The sequence below is a fragment of the Ascaphus truei genome, chromosome 1 (assembly GCF_040206685.1).
Source record: "Ascaphus truei isolate aAscTru1 chromosome 1, aAscTru1.hap1, whole genome shotgun sequence".
Lineage (NCBI taxonomy): Eukaryota > Metazoa > Chordata > Amphibia > Anura > Ascaphidae > Ascaphus > Ascaphus truei.
Window position 1 is genome coordinate 196,424,134 of NC_134483.1, and position 13,424 is coordinate 196,437,557.

The following is a 13,424-nucleotide window of genomic DNA, read 5'->3' on the forward strand; positions in this document are numbered from 1 at the left end:
TTCAGTCCAAGCACAGCTTTTTTTTCAGGGGGAATGTCGGAGAAGTTCTAACGGACGAAACGCGAAGGGCAGTACTGCAAGCGGAAGAAAATGTGCTGAGCAGTGGTATCGTGAGGGATTGCCCTCATGAGTTTGTGTAAGTTCCCTCGCTGCGAGGACTCCCACTCTCGGCGCCCCCTTACCTTCTTCCTCCGCTGCCCCGAACCCCCGGCAGCGTTCCTCTGCCGTCAGCGTTACCCCCGCGGCTACTCCCTCACTTCCGGGTCGCGAGCGTCATCCTTACAGGCGCGCGCGGACCCAAGCTCTCTTACCTGGCGTCCGGCGCCTGGTCCCGCCTCCTCCATTCAGGCATGCGCACCAGCGCGCTTTCCAGCCCAAGCTCGACCGGGTCTGCCCCCAGGCTTCTCTCTCCTATCAGGTTTAACCCCTGGATTGCACCTCTGCTCCTCCCTTTCCCCTGATAGATCCCAGCCCACTATTTAGCCTGGTCTCCCCATTCCTTCAGTGCTCTGCATAGCTACTGTACCTTGGTGCTGTCTGCTTCTGCCTGGCTCTCGTGTTTCAGTCCCTGCTCCTGTCCCTGGATACTCTGCTGACCTCCCTGGATTTCGACCTTGGCTTTGGACTTAGACCACGCTGCTCTCTGGACCCCTCGGATTTGGCTTTTGACCCTCTACCTCGCTGTCTTCTCTATCCCTTGGACTCGGCAAACGGACCTCTACGACGCAGCTCTCTCCTCTCCTTGAACCAGGCTTACGGACACTCTACCACGCTCCTTTCTCTACTCCTAGACCATTGGCTTACGGACTTAACCCTTCTACGTCAGATTTGGCAAGTACCGAACTAATTCTATTTTTGTTCCCTGGACCAGCAACACTACTTCCACACTTCGGCCGCGCCCCCGTTTACTGTTAGGTGTGTGGTATTTGTCCTTTCCACCTCAGTCCCGGGGTCTCGTCTGGTTTGTGGGCAGGCCGAGCGTTACATTATGCAGAGCCAATCAGACCCAGACCCCCCTGAGGTGGAAGATACCCTGACCACTATCTCCAAACACTTCTCCTTTTTGGACAATCAGATTACCGCCCTTAACCAACAGGTTGCTACTTTAACCTCTCAAATGCCCCATGTTAACGCCTCCAGTTCCGTTATCCCTCCCACTGTTTCCCGAGAAGGTGCAGGCACTTCGGAGTTGCGAATCCCTACGCCTAGTAAATACGCTGGAGACCCGCTTGCTTGCCGTGGATTTTTAAACCAGTGCGAGATACGATTCTAAATGTCACCTTCTCGCTTCCCCACGGACCGAACCAAGGTAGCGTATATTTTTTCCCTTCTCACCGGGGACGCCTTGGCCTGGGCTTCACCAATCTGGGAGTTAAGACCTGAACTCACTTACAGCTTTCCCAACTTTAAGAGAGAGTTTCGTTTAGTTTTGATACCCCTGGACGTAGTGATATGGCTGCTTCTACCTTGTTCCACATTTCACAGGGTCGGAAATCTGTGGCACGATACGCTCTGGAATTCTGGACAATCGCGGCTGAGACTGATTGGAACGATGGTGCACTTTCCGCAGCTTTCTGGCAAGGGCTTTCGGAATCCTTAAAGGATGAACTGGCGGCTCGTGAAAGGCCATGCTCATTAGAGGCCCTGATCGCTTTGTGCATCAGGGTGGATCAACGGCTTCTGGAAAGGCGGGTCAAACGTCAACGTCCTCGTACTGCTGTCTCTACGCCTGCTGCTTCCAGGTATCCTGCTCCAGCCTTACCGGCATTTGACGCTCCTGAACCCTTGCAACTGGGCAGCCATCAACTTTCGTCTACAGAATGACTTCGTCGGAGGAATGAGGGCCTGTGCTTTTATTGCGGATCTCCTGGGCCGGGAAACGCCAGCACCCAGTGAAGTATGAGGGGATTTCACTGGGTACTATCACTTCCTTCCCCTCTCCCGTACAGGATCTCCCCAAGAGCATCTTACTTCCTGTCCTCCTTAAGTACGTCAACATCCAAATCCCTGTCCTGGCCTTCCACGATTCTGGATCCGGAGGGAATTTCATGAACCATGCTTTTGCTATTCAGTACAACATCCCCCTCCGGAAGGCGGCCATTCCGGTCGGGTTGGAGGCTAATGATGGCCGACCTCTTCAGCCAGCCTTTATTTCCTTGGAGACACTTCCCATTGAACTTTCTATGAAGGATGGACACTTGGAATACTTTTGATGTCATCCATTCCCCTTCGGTTCAACTCATTCTGGGCCTACCGTGGCTACAACTCCACAACCCCATTATCGATTGGACTGCCAAGTTCCCCATCCGATGGAGATCTCCTCAGGTGGAATTGCTTCCTCCGTCCCCTACGGTATTGGCTGTCTTGGAGACCACTCCCCCCGCAAGAGGCCACCCTACCGGAGGTTTATTCGGAGTTCCTGGACGTCTTCAGTAAGACTAAATCCGAGGAGCTTCCCCCCCATCGCCCTTTCGAAAATCCACCTCCCCCGCCGGAGCAGGATTTTTCTTTGTAAAAAAGAAAGATGGGACGCTTCGCCCGTGCATCGATTTCCGCGGGCTAAAAAAGATTACCATCAAGAATCGCTACCAATTGCCTCTTATCCCCGAGCTCTTCGATAGGTTGCAAGGCTCGACGATCTTTTCTAAACTTGATTTACGTGGGGCATATAACCTTATTCACATCCGCAGTGGTGACGAGTGGAAGACCGCGTTCAACACGCGCAGTGGTCACTATGAGTACTTGGTGATGCCATTTTGGTTGTGCAATGCCCCTGCAGTTTTCCAAGACTTTATGAATGAAGTTTTCCGTGATCTTTTGAATTTATTTGTGATTATCTACTTGGATGATATCCTCATCTTTTCCAAAACCCTCGAGGAACACATTCTCCATACCAAGATGGTACTCTCTCGTCTACGGACCAACAGGCTCTATGCCAAGATGGAGAAGTGTGTCTTTCATCAATCCTCAACCACTTTCCTGGGATACATTGTTTCAGACCAGGGGTTCACCATGGATCCGGAGAAGCTGAAATCTATACTCGAATGGCCACAACCCAACTCTTTAAAGGCGATTCAGCGTTTCCTTGGCTTCGCAAACTATTATAGGAAGTTCATTGCTGGTTTTTATACTTTGGTAGCACCCATTACGGCCCTTACCAAAAAAGGGTCCGATCATTCCTCTTGGCCGCCGGAGGCCAGTCGTGCCTTTGAGTCTCTCAAAAGAACCTTTGTCTCGGGCCCCATTCTGTGACATCCTGTCCCCACCCTCCCCTTTACCCTAGAAGTCGATGCTTCTGATGTGGGAGCCGGTGCGGTTCTCTCTCAAAGAACCACCCCCAAAGATAAACTCCACCCCTGCTGGTTTTTTTCCAAGAAGTTTTCTTCAGCAGAAAGAAATTACGACGTGGGGAATAGGGGAATAGGGAGTTGTTGGCCATCAAGATGGCATTACAAGAATGGAGACATCTTCTAGAAGGAACCAAGGAACCCATTCTGATGCTCACGGACCACAAAAATCTTTCTTACATTGAGGGTGCCCGTCGCCTTGGTCCCCGTCAGGCCCGTTGGGCGTTGTTCTTCTCAAGGTTTAACTTCATCATCTCTTATACTCCTGGGACTAAGAATATCAAAGCTGATGCATTGTCTCGTCAGTTCAACACTGAGGAGAAGTTGCAGGACGTCCCAGAGTGTATTCTGTCCCCCCGATTGTTTATCTCTGCCGCTTCCTTTGACATACTGGATAAAATTTTGGAGTCTCAATCACAGGTCCCCGAAGGACTAGAGGTTCCTGATGGACGTCTTTACGCACCCCCACGTTTTCATCTTAAAATTCTTGAATGGGGTCACTCCTCCAGATCTGCCGGCCATCCCGGCTTTAAGAAGACTACGGACCTGATCCGGCGAACTTTTTGGTGGCCCAATATGGTAAAGGACATTCAAACTTTCACCTCCTCTTGTCCAGTCTGCGCCCAAAATAAATCAGTCCGTCAAAAGCCTTCTGGTCTACTCCAACCTCTCCCGGTCCCGGACCGTCCTTGGAGTCACATTGCCATGGACTTCATCGTGGATCTTCCCCCTTCTAACGGTATGACTACTGTCCTAGTGGTCATCGACAGATTCTCCAAGCAAGCTCATTTTGTTCCCCTCAAGGGTTTACCCAATTCAAGTACTCTGGCTGATATCTTTGTAAAAGAGATTTTCCGTATTCATGGCGTTCCGCTGTCCATTGTCTCGGACCGTGGTACTCAATTTGTTTCGAAGTTCTGGCGCGCGTTTTCCCAGAGACTGGGCATTACTGTCCTTTTTTCCTCAGGCTATCACCCCCAAACTAATGGGCAGACTGAACGCATGAACCAGTCCCTCGAACAGTATTTGCGTTGTTTTTCTTCCAATTCTCAGGATAATTGGGCAGAATGACTTCCTTGGGCGGAATTTGCGATTAACTCTCTCAAGAATGAGTCCACTCAAGAATCACCAGTTTTTGTAAACTATGGATTTCACCCTACCCGCCTACCTATGCATTCATCAAGTTCTGGAGTTCCTGCAGCAGATGTTAGGGTAACCACGTTACAGGACTCATGGAGGAGGATTCAAACAGCTTTACAGGAATCTGTCCTAAGACAGAAGAGACAGGCAGATCGGCTTCGTCGGGAGGCTCATAAGTTCGTAACTGGAGAGAAGGTCTGGCTTTCTTCAAAAAATACCAAACTGAAGGCCCCAACCCCTAAACTTTCTCCCAGCCTCCTAAACTTTTGCTCATCCTTCACTTCGACCTCCTCCCACCATTGTACCAGGACAACAGGACTTCGAAATTCAGTCCATTATTGACTCTCGCATCTCCAGGGGCAAGCTCCAGTTTTTGGTCCACTGGAAAGGATACGGACCTCAGGATCGTTCTTGGGTCTCGCATGCTGATCTCCACGCTCCGTCCCTACTTAAACGAATCCACCAAAAATTTCCCCTCAGACCTTGGATGGATCGTCCGGAGTCCAACCCTCAAGGGGGGGGGGATACTGTAAGGTCCCGCGCTGCGAAGACTCCCGCTCTCGGCGCCCCCTTACCTTCTTCCTCCGCTGCCCCGAACCCCCTGGCAGCGTTCCTCTGCCGTCAGCTTCACCCACGCGGCTGCTCCCTCACTTCCGGGTCGCGCGCGTCATCCTTACAGGCCCGTGCGGACCCAAGCCTCTCTTACCTGGTGTCCGGAGCCTGGTCCCGCTTCCTCCATTCAGGCATGCGCACCAGTGCGCTTTCCAGCCCCAGCTCGACCGGGTCCACCCCCAGGCTTCTCTCTCCTATCAGGGTTAACCCCTGGACCGCACCTCCGCTCCTCCATTTCCCCTGATAGGCCCCAGACCACTATTTAGCCTGGTCTCCCCATTCCTTCAGTGCTCTGCATAGCTACTGTGCCTTGGTGCTGTCTGCTTCTGCTTGGCTCTCTTGTGTTTCAGTCCCTGCTCCTGTCCCTGGATACTCTGCTGACCTCCCTGGATTTCGACCTTGGCTTTGGACTTAGACCACGCTGCTCTCTGGACCCCTCGGATTTGGCTTTTGACCCTCAACCTCGCTGTCTTCTCTATCCCTTGGACTCGGCAAACGGACCTCTACGAAGCAGCTCTCGCCTCTCCTCGACCAGGCTTACGGACACTCTACCACGCTCCTCTCTCTACTCCTAGACCATTGGCTTACAGACTTAACCCTTCTACGTCGGATTTGGCAAGTACCGAACTAATTCTATTTTTGTTCCCTGGACAAGCTACGCTACTTCCACACTCCGGCCGCGCCCCCGTTTACTGTTAGGTGTGTGGTATTTGTCCTTTCCACCTCAGTCCCGGGGTCTCGTCTGGCTTGTGGGCAGGCCGAGCGTTACAGTTTGATTCCCCTGTTCCAGTGACTTGCTGTGGACGGCTGCCACGGTGTCTCCCTGAGAGAAGAGGTTCCATTGGACTTTCCATCACTCCTTGACCCTTGGTGGTCCCACTGCCTACATTTTAACTCTGCTTATGAGTGTTACTGTTTTTTAATACTATATTACTATAAAGCAATCTGCACTATCCTTTGTGTCCTCTCCTTTATTTTTTGGGATTCTCCTGTCTACTGTGCTGACGAACTACGACCCAAGTTGGTTACTCCTAATAACCAAAAGGCTCTCATTTACTCACAATAAATGTGAGTAGGATTACTGCTATATTCCATTGGGGTTTTTACCCTTTTTTTTACTCTATTGCACTATTGTATTTTTTCTTTTAAATATATACAGTACCTACCTGGATGGGAGTGCTCTATTTATCTTTTGCTCTCATCGCCTCTGTGGACTTGGACTGAATCCACTTCAGAAGCAGCACCAATTGCAGGACAGTATTTATATATTTCTTTTGCTTTAATCTATTTGATCTCATTATTTATTACGGTATTTGCGCTCAAATTTTTTTTACTTATCTACTTAATGTGTTTCACTGATGCAGTAGTCTCATCCGCTGTTTAAAGACAGATAAAAGTACGTCCCGGTCCCACATGAGGGAGGGAAAGAGGGCGAGGGGAGGATGGAGGAGAGGTAGGAGGGGAGAGAGAAAAAGACAATATTCTGGGACAGCGAGCTACATATACCTCGGTCTAACAATAAGCTCATCAGGGAGATTCTATGAGGTTTGGCAAAATCCTTTCCGGGTTTTCATATTCTGGTTCAGGATTTTGCTCTTGCTCACCCTCTGTGGCTGGATCGTCCATTTCTGCTCTTGGCAACTTCCTTTAAAAGGACAGCCCTGTTAGCAGGAAGTTGCCGAGCAAAGTTCCAGTTTCCTGCGGTGTACATGCAACGCGCTTTCCTATTGTCTTCACATTACCAGACCCGGCTCACGTACGTAGACTAACCTTTGATTTCAGCCCGCCCCGACCTCTGCATCCACACCGATTACGCAACTCTGCTGCCAGCCCTGACCTTCAGCTTATGACTCTATCAGGCCTCCCCTCCCTCCCCTCTCACCAGAGAGGGAACATACTCCATGCCATTACATTTTAGGTATCTAGCATCTCCTCTTTCACAGTTGGTACAGTGTTTAGGGACAGGATGATTTAGATCCTTTTTATTTATGAACCTCACGTGTTGCATAATTCTTAGCTTTAGACACCTAGTGGTGCGGCCCACATACTGTCAAACAATTTATAAAGTTTATTTATTCCTTTCCTATTTCCTCCCTTTTCTTTCTTTACTTGCCATGTCATTTAGATTGTTTTTTATGTGGTTTTGGTTGGATATAGATCAGATGGCTACCTGTTTAGCTCTGTGATCTTATTCTATAATACTCTGGTTGCCTATGGGTTGATCTGTCTATAATGTATTTAAATAGTTATAAAGTTTGGATGGATCAGGTGTTGAGCGCCCATGAGGTGAGCGCGTTCCCAAACATAGGCTTGGGTATGACGTTGGTCTAATTCAGTTCCTGTTTATAAATAAAGTTTTATTTTTTCAAATTGCTTGAACCAATAGGAACTCACGCTTCCTTACAGCTTGAGGAGGAACATGAGACAGATTGGGCATAGCGCCTGACGTCATGCTCGCGCTAGCATTGAAATATGCCCGTTTGTAACACTTGTTCACATCATGATGAAGCGCTTTAGGCGTGAAACACGTCCCCCACCTCTTTAGGTGTTCGTTGTTTTTGTATGATCCAATAGAGTCTTTTTTATGAGGTAGCCCCCTCTGGATCCTTATTTCTTTGGATAGTGCTCCGGTTTGTTCTATCCTTGATCCTGATACTCTCCCACAGCGGATGCACATCCCTGGACCTCCTGCAGGATTCAACAGGACTCTGCAGTGAGTTACTTTATTATTATTATTCTATGTAGCATATATGCCACATTGTGCGTTATTGTGGAGATTTATTAGTGTGTCAGCAAGGATTTGTTTGCCTAACACACGGGAGACACACGGCCCCATTCTCCCTGCACTCTATATTGGATTTCAATATTTAAGTTAAAGGGAGGCATTTTTCCAATATAATGGACTGTTTATCTACTATATGGGACAACTGATTGTTTGAGCACCAGATCCACTATATTCATGTCTGACCTTTACTACTGGCAGCTCCTTCATTTGACCATTACTGCTTTATCTATGATCCATTAGAGGGGCCACTGACATTATTCATCTACTTTTTTTTATGGCTGAAGATTGTATATCTTGTTAACATCTGTATCAATCAAAGTATTTTTTTTATAGCTTGTTAAGCAATTTAATTGACATTATGGAACATACTGATAATGGACAGGAGGAACTCCCTCAAGGCGGCTCTAATTTTGCTTTCAATTGTTCTGACAACACAATCAGATTGAAAAAAGCACAAAGAGTATTTGAAAATACATTGGATGCTAATTGATCTAAAAGATCAATTATCTCGTTTAGAGAAGATATTAATACTCGACACACGCCTCTGGTGGGATATTGTTACCATCGAAAACTATATTAAATCATTGAGAATTCCAAGGGGACTAAGAATACAAAAGGTTATGGTGGGTAAAAAAAGTGACAAAAACCCTCCACAGCTTAGGCCTCGGTCCCGCTGCGCTCGTTGGCGCGGGCGGCCATGTCGCGAGTTCCCCACCAGCAGGGGAATCCTCGCGAGCCGGTCCCCCCTGGCGGCACAGCTGACTACACGCTGTGGCGCGTCAGCCGCTAGGAGACACAAGAGAATGGTATTTCCTAGCGTTGACGCGTCACGTGGTGTGGCTGTGAGCCAATGGGGAGGGGAGGCTTCGGGAGGAGAGGCTTCGGGGAGCGGGGAGGAGTGTGGAGTGAAAGCAGGTGAGTGCCTGTCTGTGTGTGTGTCTGAGTGCGTGCGTGCCTGTCTGTGTGTGTATGTGTGTGCCTGAGTGCGTGAGTGCCTGCCTCTGTCTGTGTGTGTGTGTATGGGTGCGTGAGTGCCTGCCTGTGTGTGCGCGTGTGTGTTTTGTGAGCCGAGTGAGAGTAGAGTGCTGAGGGGGGAGAAGGAGGGATCTCTGCTGGAAGGCGGGATGGAGGGACTTGTTTGAGGTCTCACTAGCTGACTTGTAGTGAAAGTATTTTAATACTTAGCAGGTGGGACGTTGGGACGGACACACGGATAAGGGTTTGGTCTAACCACTGACTGGCACACCCGGAAATAATAAACAGAAAAGGAACAAGTACAGGAGGAAGATATTGGGATTTGTAGACTATTGAGAAATCACCAGGATACTGTAGGTACATGAATGTTCAAGCAATAAGGCACTCCCGTGGAGGGAGGGGGGGGAGAGTAGCGGGTCCCTCCGCTCAAGCCACGCCCCCCCTCCCTGTCAAACCTCCCACTCCCGCCCACCTCCCGCTCCCTACAGACCGCATATCGCGGTCTGTGTATCTCAGCGCACCGCCTGTCTGCAGTGCGGGTGCGCTGACTCTGGGAGCGGGGCCTTAGCCTTAGCCATTACAACCAACCTCACACTGATGATACCCATCAAGGTTGAAACATGTATGTGAGTGGGTTTAATGGCTTTGCATCTCATCCCAGCCTCTGTCTAAAAGCTGTGTTTAAAACAGCATGCATTGGCTTGAGGATTTGCTTGTGTAATACGAGCTTGAGACAAAAGGTGGCACTGAGTGCTCATTTGCATGTCATTTCCCAGAATCCCTTGCTGCAGTGGAAGCGCTGTATACTGGGTGATAATGGGGAAAGACAGGGTTGCAGACCTGTCTGAGACATGCAAATGAGCATACAGTAATATTTACAGTGTGTGTGTGTGTGTGTGTGTGTGTGTGTGTGTTACCTTCTTTGCATACCCAGTTAATCAACCCCACACTGATGAGACCCATTAAGGCCGAAACAGCTGTCTGTGGGTGGTTTTCTGGGTATGCACCTTAACCCTGGCTGTGCTCAAAGCTGTGACCATGCAGCAAGCTTAAGCCTGTAGGGAACCATGTTAAAAATGGTTTTTGAGGCAAAAAGTGACACTGTGTGCTCATTTGCAGAATCCCTTGCTGCAGTGGAAGTGCTGTGTGCTGGGTGATAATGGGGAAAGGTGGGGTTGCAGACCTGCCTAAGACATGCAGATGAGCATACAGTTGTATTTACATTTGCATATTTGCTTTGCTGTGGAGGGTTTTTGTCACTTTTTTTACTCACCATAACTTAACTCAGTATTATGGTTGGCCCATCCTTTAGCTTCTTTGCATACCCAGTTAATCAACCCCACACTGATGAGACCCATCAAGGTCGAAACAGCTGTCTGTGGGTGGTTCTCGGCCTTTTGGCTAAGATCAAGTGTAGTGTCTGTCCTGTGAAGGACAGATTCTCCAGACTACACCTGGTCCTCTGGTCATGGCCTGAGAATGCGGATGCAAAGTAGCCCGGGCCTATTTTCTCTGCACCCCAGGAGTGGTTAACCTGGGGCAGTACCACTTACTGCACCTTCGGGTTGTGGAGGTTGAGGATTTGCAACCTCCACTTCAAGAGCACTTGGCACGAGCACTGATTATTCGCACCCCTATTTTTCCCGCACTTGGCCCCCCTTATTGCCTTCCGCTGAGGGGACAAGCCAATTATTTTTGTCACCGCCTGGCTTTGCACGGGGCCGGGCGTGCACTCGTGCACACCTTTTTGTGTCGTCTGTCAGAGCACTTCCTGCACTGCATCACACAGCGCACAGGAGCACTTGCACTATGGATTTTTGATGTTTCGTTGGTGTTGGGTTATCGTCACCCCTCTCTCCGGAGAGCAAAGACTGAGTGCTGGCTAGTAGTCGCCATCCCTTCGGGGGAAGATTGCGGTGGGTTAGTAGGCGTCAGCCGAACACCCTAAAGTCTTGGACCCTCCTGCTGCGCCTACTGCACGGGGAGGGAACGAGAAGGACGTCGAAGACGTCATGTAACAGCAGGACTCCCAGGCTTCGGCTTAAGAGGACTGTCTATGGCATGGACTGGCCTACTCTCCGGAGCGGACTTTGTCACAAGTTTTGAGCACCTGGTCTCACTGGACCATGAGCACGGATTCAGAGGTGGATCACTTTTTTTCACCGCCCGGGCTACAAAAAAAAAAAAAAAAAAAAAAGCTGTATGTGGGTGGTTTTCTGGGTATGCACCTTAACCCTGGCTGTGCTCAAAGCTGTGACCATGCATTTCCCAGAATCCCTTGATGCAGTGGAAGTGCTGTCTGCTGGGTGATAATGGGGAAAGGCGGGGTTTGCAGACCTGCCTAAGACATGCAGATGAGCATACAGTTGTATTTACATTTGTATATATATATATATATATATATATATATATATATGTGTGTGTGTGTGTTCTTCAGTATTAGGTGATACCTTTTTTATTGGACTAACAATTTATGTCATAGGACAAGCTTTCGAGAGTTATCCTCTCTTCTTCAGGTCAAGCATTACTGATATACAAAGGATTCAATGGCTAAAACAGTGTAGAGAGAGGGGAAAAAAAACAACAGATATTTACTGTAGATAAGGTAGGGTTTTAAATGTGTTTGAAGCCAGGGGACAGTGTCAAAGAAAGGTGGGGAGGGGGAGGGATACTGGGGGAGAGAGAGAAAGTGTGGATAAGAATAGAGGCAAGCAGGATAATTACAAGCAATTTTGATAGGGTCTGACAACTGAATTCCATCACAGAGCCGGGTTCCACAGCAGAGCCGCGATCTCGCGAGACTGTGACGCAGAAGTGATCGCGGGTGAATACAGACGCCGGTATCGGAGCAGCATTGAGTGTGAGAGACTCAACTGTAAAGCTCTCAACTGCGCATTTTTTACTCAAAGAGTGTGAGTGTACTACCTGTGAGGTATCTTAAATGTACTTTTATTAAAACGATTTTACACTATATTGGTTTTTTTCCTGCCTTACCCCTTACATGGGATCTGTCCTTGAGACGGAGGCTGTGTGTCCAGGTTAATTATTCCAATCATGGGATCCTGTTGCTGAAACTGTTGGAGAGTGTGGGGGATCTTTGCTGATTTAAAGAAAACTTCAATGGAGTTCCTGTGTCCCAATGGTGGATAAAGGCTTTTATTTGTCAACATAATTGTGAGTGCATAGCTTACCATCTACTAGATGCAAATTGTCTGAATACACTACCCTATGATTGTTCTCCTTTTGTCTTCTCTTCCCTAATGTTTTGCGCCTAAGTCATTCTTCTGGCATTCATTTTTGTGGCATCTGTGGAGCCGCGGACCTACAGTAAGTGGCAGCAGGCTAAGTAGGGAAAGTTAGATTTAAAGGGTTAACACCTCTTTTTTTGTGTGGAGTATTGCAAGAGGAATTTTTATACTGGTTTAGATCATTGTTTGAAGTTACGCTGTTTGTTTCTTGTAAAAAAAAATATATATATATATATATATATATATCAAAAAATAAATAGATGATACCGTTCTGTGGCTAACGAAATGCTTTTATTTGTGCGAGCTTTCGAGATACACTGATCTCTTCTTCCGGCGATGTTACAAGAGAAGAAGAAGAGATCAGTGTATCTCGAAAGCTCGCACAAATAAAAGCATTTCGTTAGCCACAGAACGGTATCATCTATTTATTTTTTTATTATTGAAGCTCGGCTAACACGGTACTGATACCTCTACATGTGTGTGTGTGTGTGTGTGTGTGTGTGTGTGTGTATATATATATAGCCTTTTTCACCCACCATAACTTAAAGTGTGTGTGTGTGTGTGTGTGTGTGTTAATATATATATATATATATATTATCACCCATAGCATTGTTGCTATTATTAATAATATTGCTCTGAATTTGTGGTTTGGATGCATAATATTCACCTGCTACATTGAAACTGGTCACTTTTAATATAAACCCATGCACAGCAGCAGTATTAGTAATAATGACGTCTAATGATTATGATGCTCTGCAACCTGCAGGAGATCAGTGACGCGGCGAGTGACGTCACGCGGTTACCTTGCTCCTCTCCCTCCAGGTACCGGACCCTCAGCTCGTCCTCGCCCTTCACCTCCGAGCTGTAGCAGCGCCCCCCCTGGCCGGACCCCTGCACCGCCACCAGCCTCTGCTCTCGTGCCACCCAGCTGCCGCCAGCGCGTGCCAGTGCGCGGGAGAGCAGCCAAGAGGTGGCACGCACCGCCAGCCCGGCCCCGCCGCAGCTCAGGACCCTCAACCTAGCCAGAGCCGCCATGCTGCTGACGTCACGGGAACACCACCGCTGCCTTCAGTTCAGCAGGCGCTGCTGCCGTGTTCACGCATCACTGTTAATAAAGCTTGTTTGAAACAAGACAAAAAAAAATAGAAGGCTGCGCTGGTTTCACTTCAGCAGGTGCAGAGCTGCAGAGTGATGGTGCAATGCCTCTGTGCAACATGTGTACAGGCAGCATAGACACATATACAGAGAGTGGTGGTGCAATGCCTCTGTGCAACATGTGTACAGGCAGCATACACACATATACAGAGAGTGGTGGTG

At 48.5% G+C, this 13,424-nt stretch overlaps 1 protein-coding gene across 1 annotated transcript in view; it reads right to left on the reverse strand.

Annotated features, from left to right (window-relative positions):
- Positions 1–13,179, reverse strand: part of AUH (AU RNA binding methylglutaconyl-CoA hydratase) — a 246,273-nt gene extending 233,094 nt beyond the window's left edge. The window contains exon 1 of the mRNA XM_075600025.1: positions 12,911–13,179. Within this exon, the coding sequence (XP_075456140.1) occupies positions 12,911–13,142 (232 nt within the window). The 5' untranslated portion in view covers positions 13,143–13,179. The remainder of the gene's footprint in view (positions 1–12,910) is intronic.
- Positions 13,180–13,424: the final 245 nt, after the last annotated feature.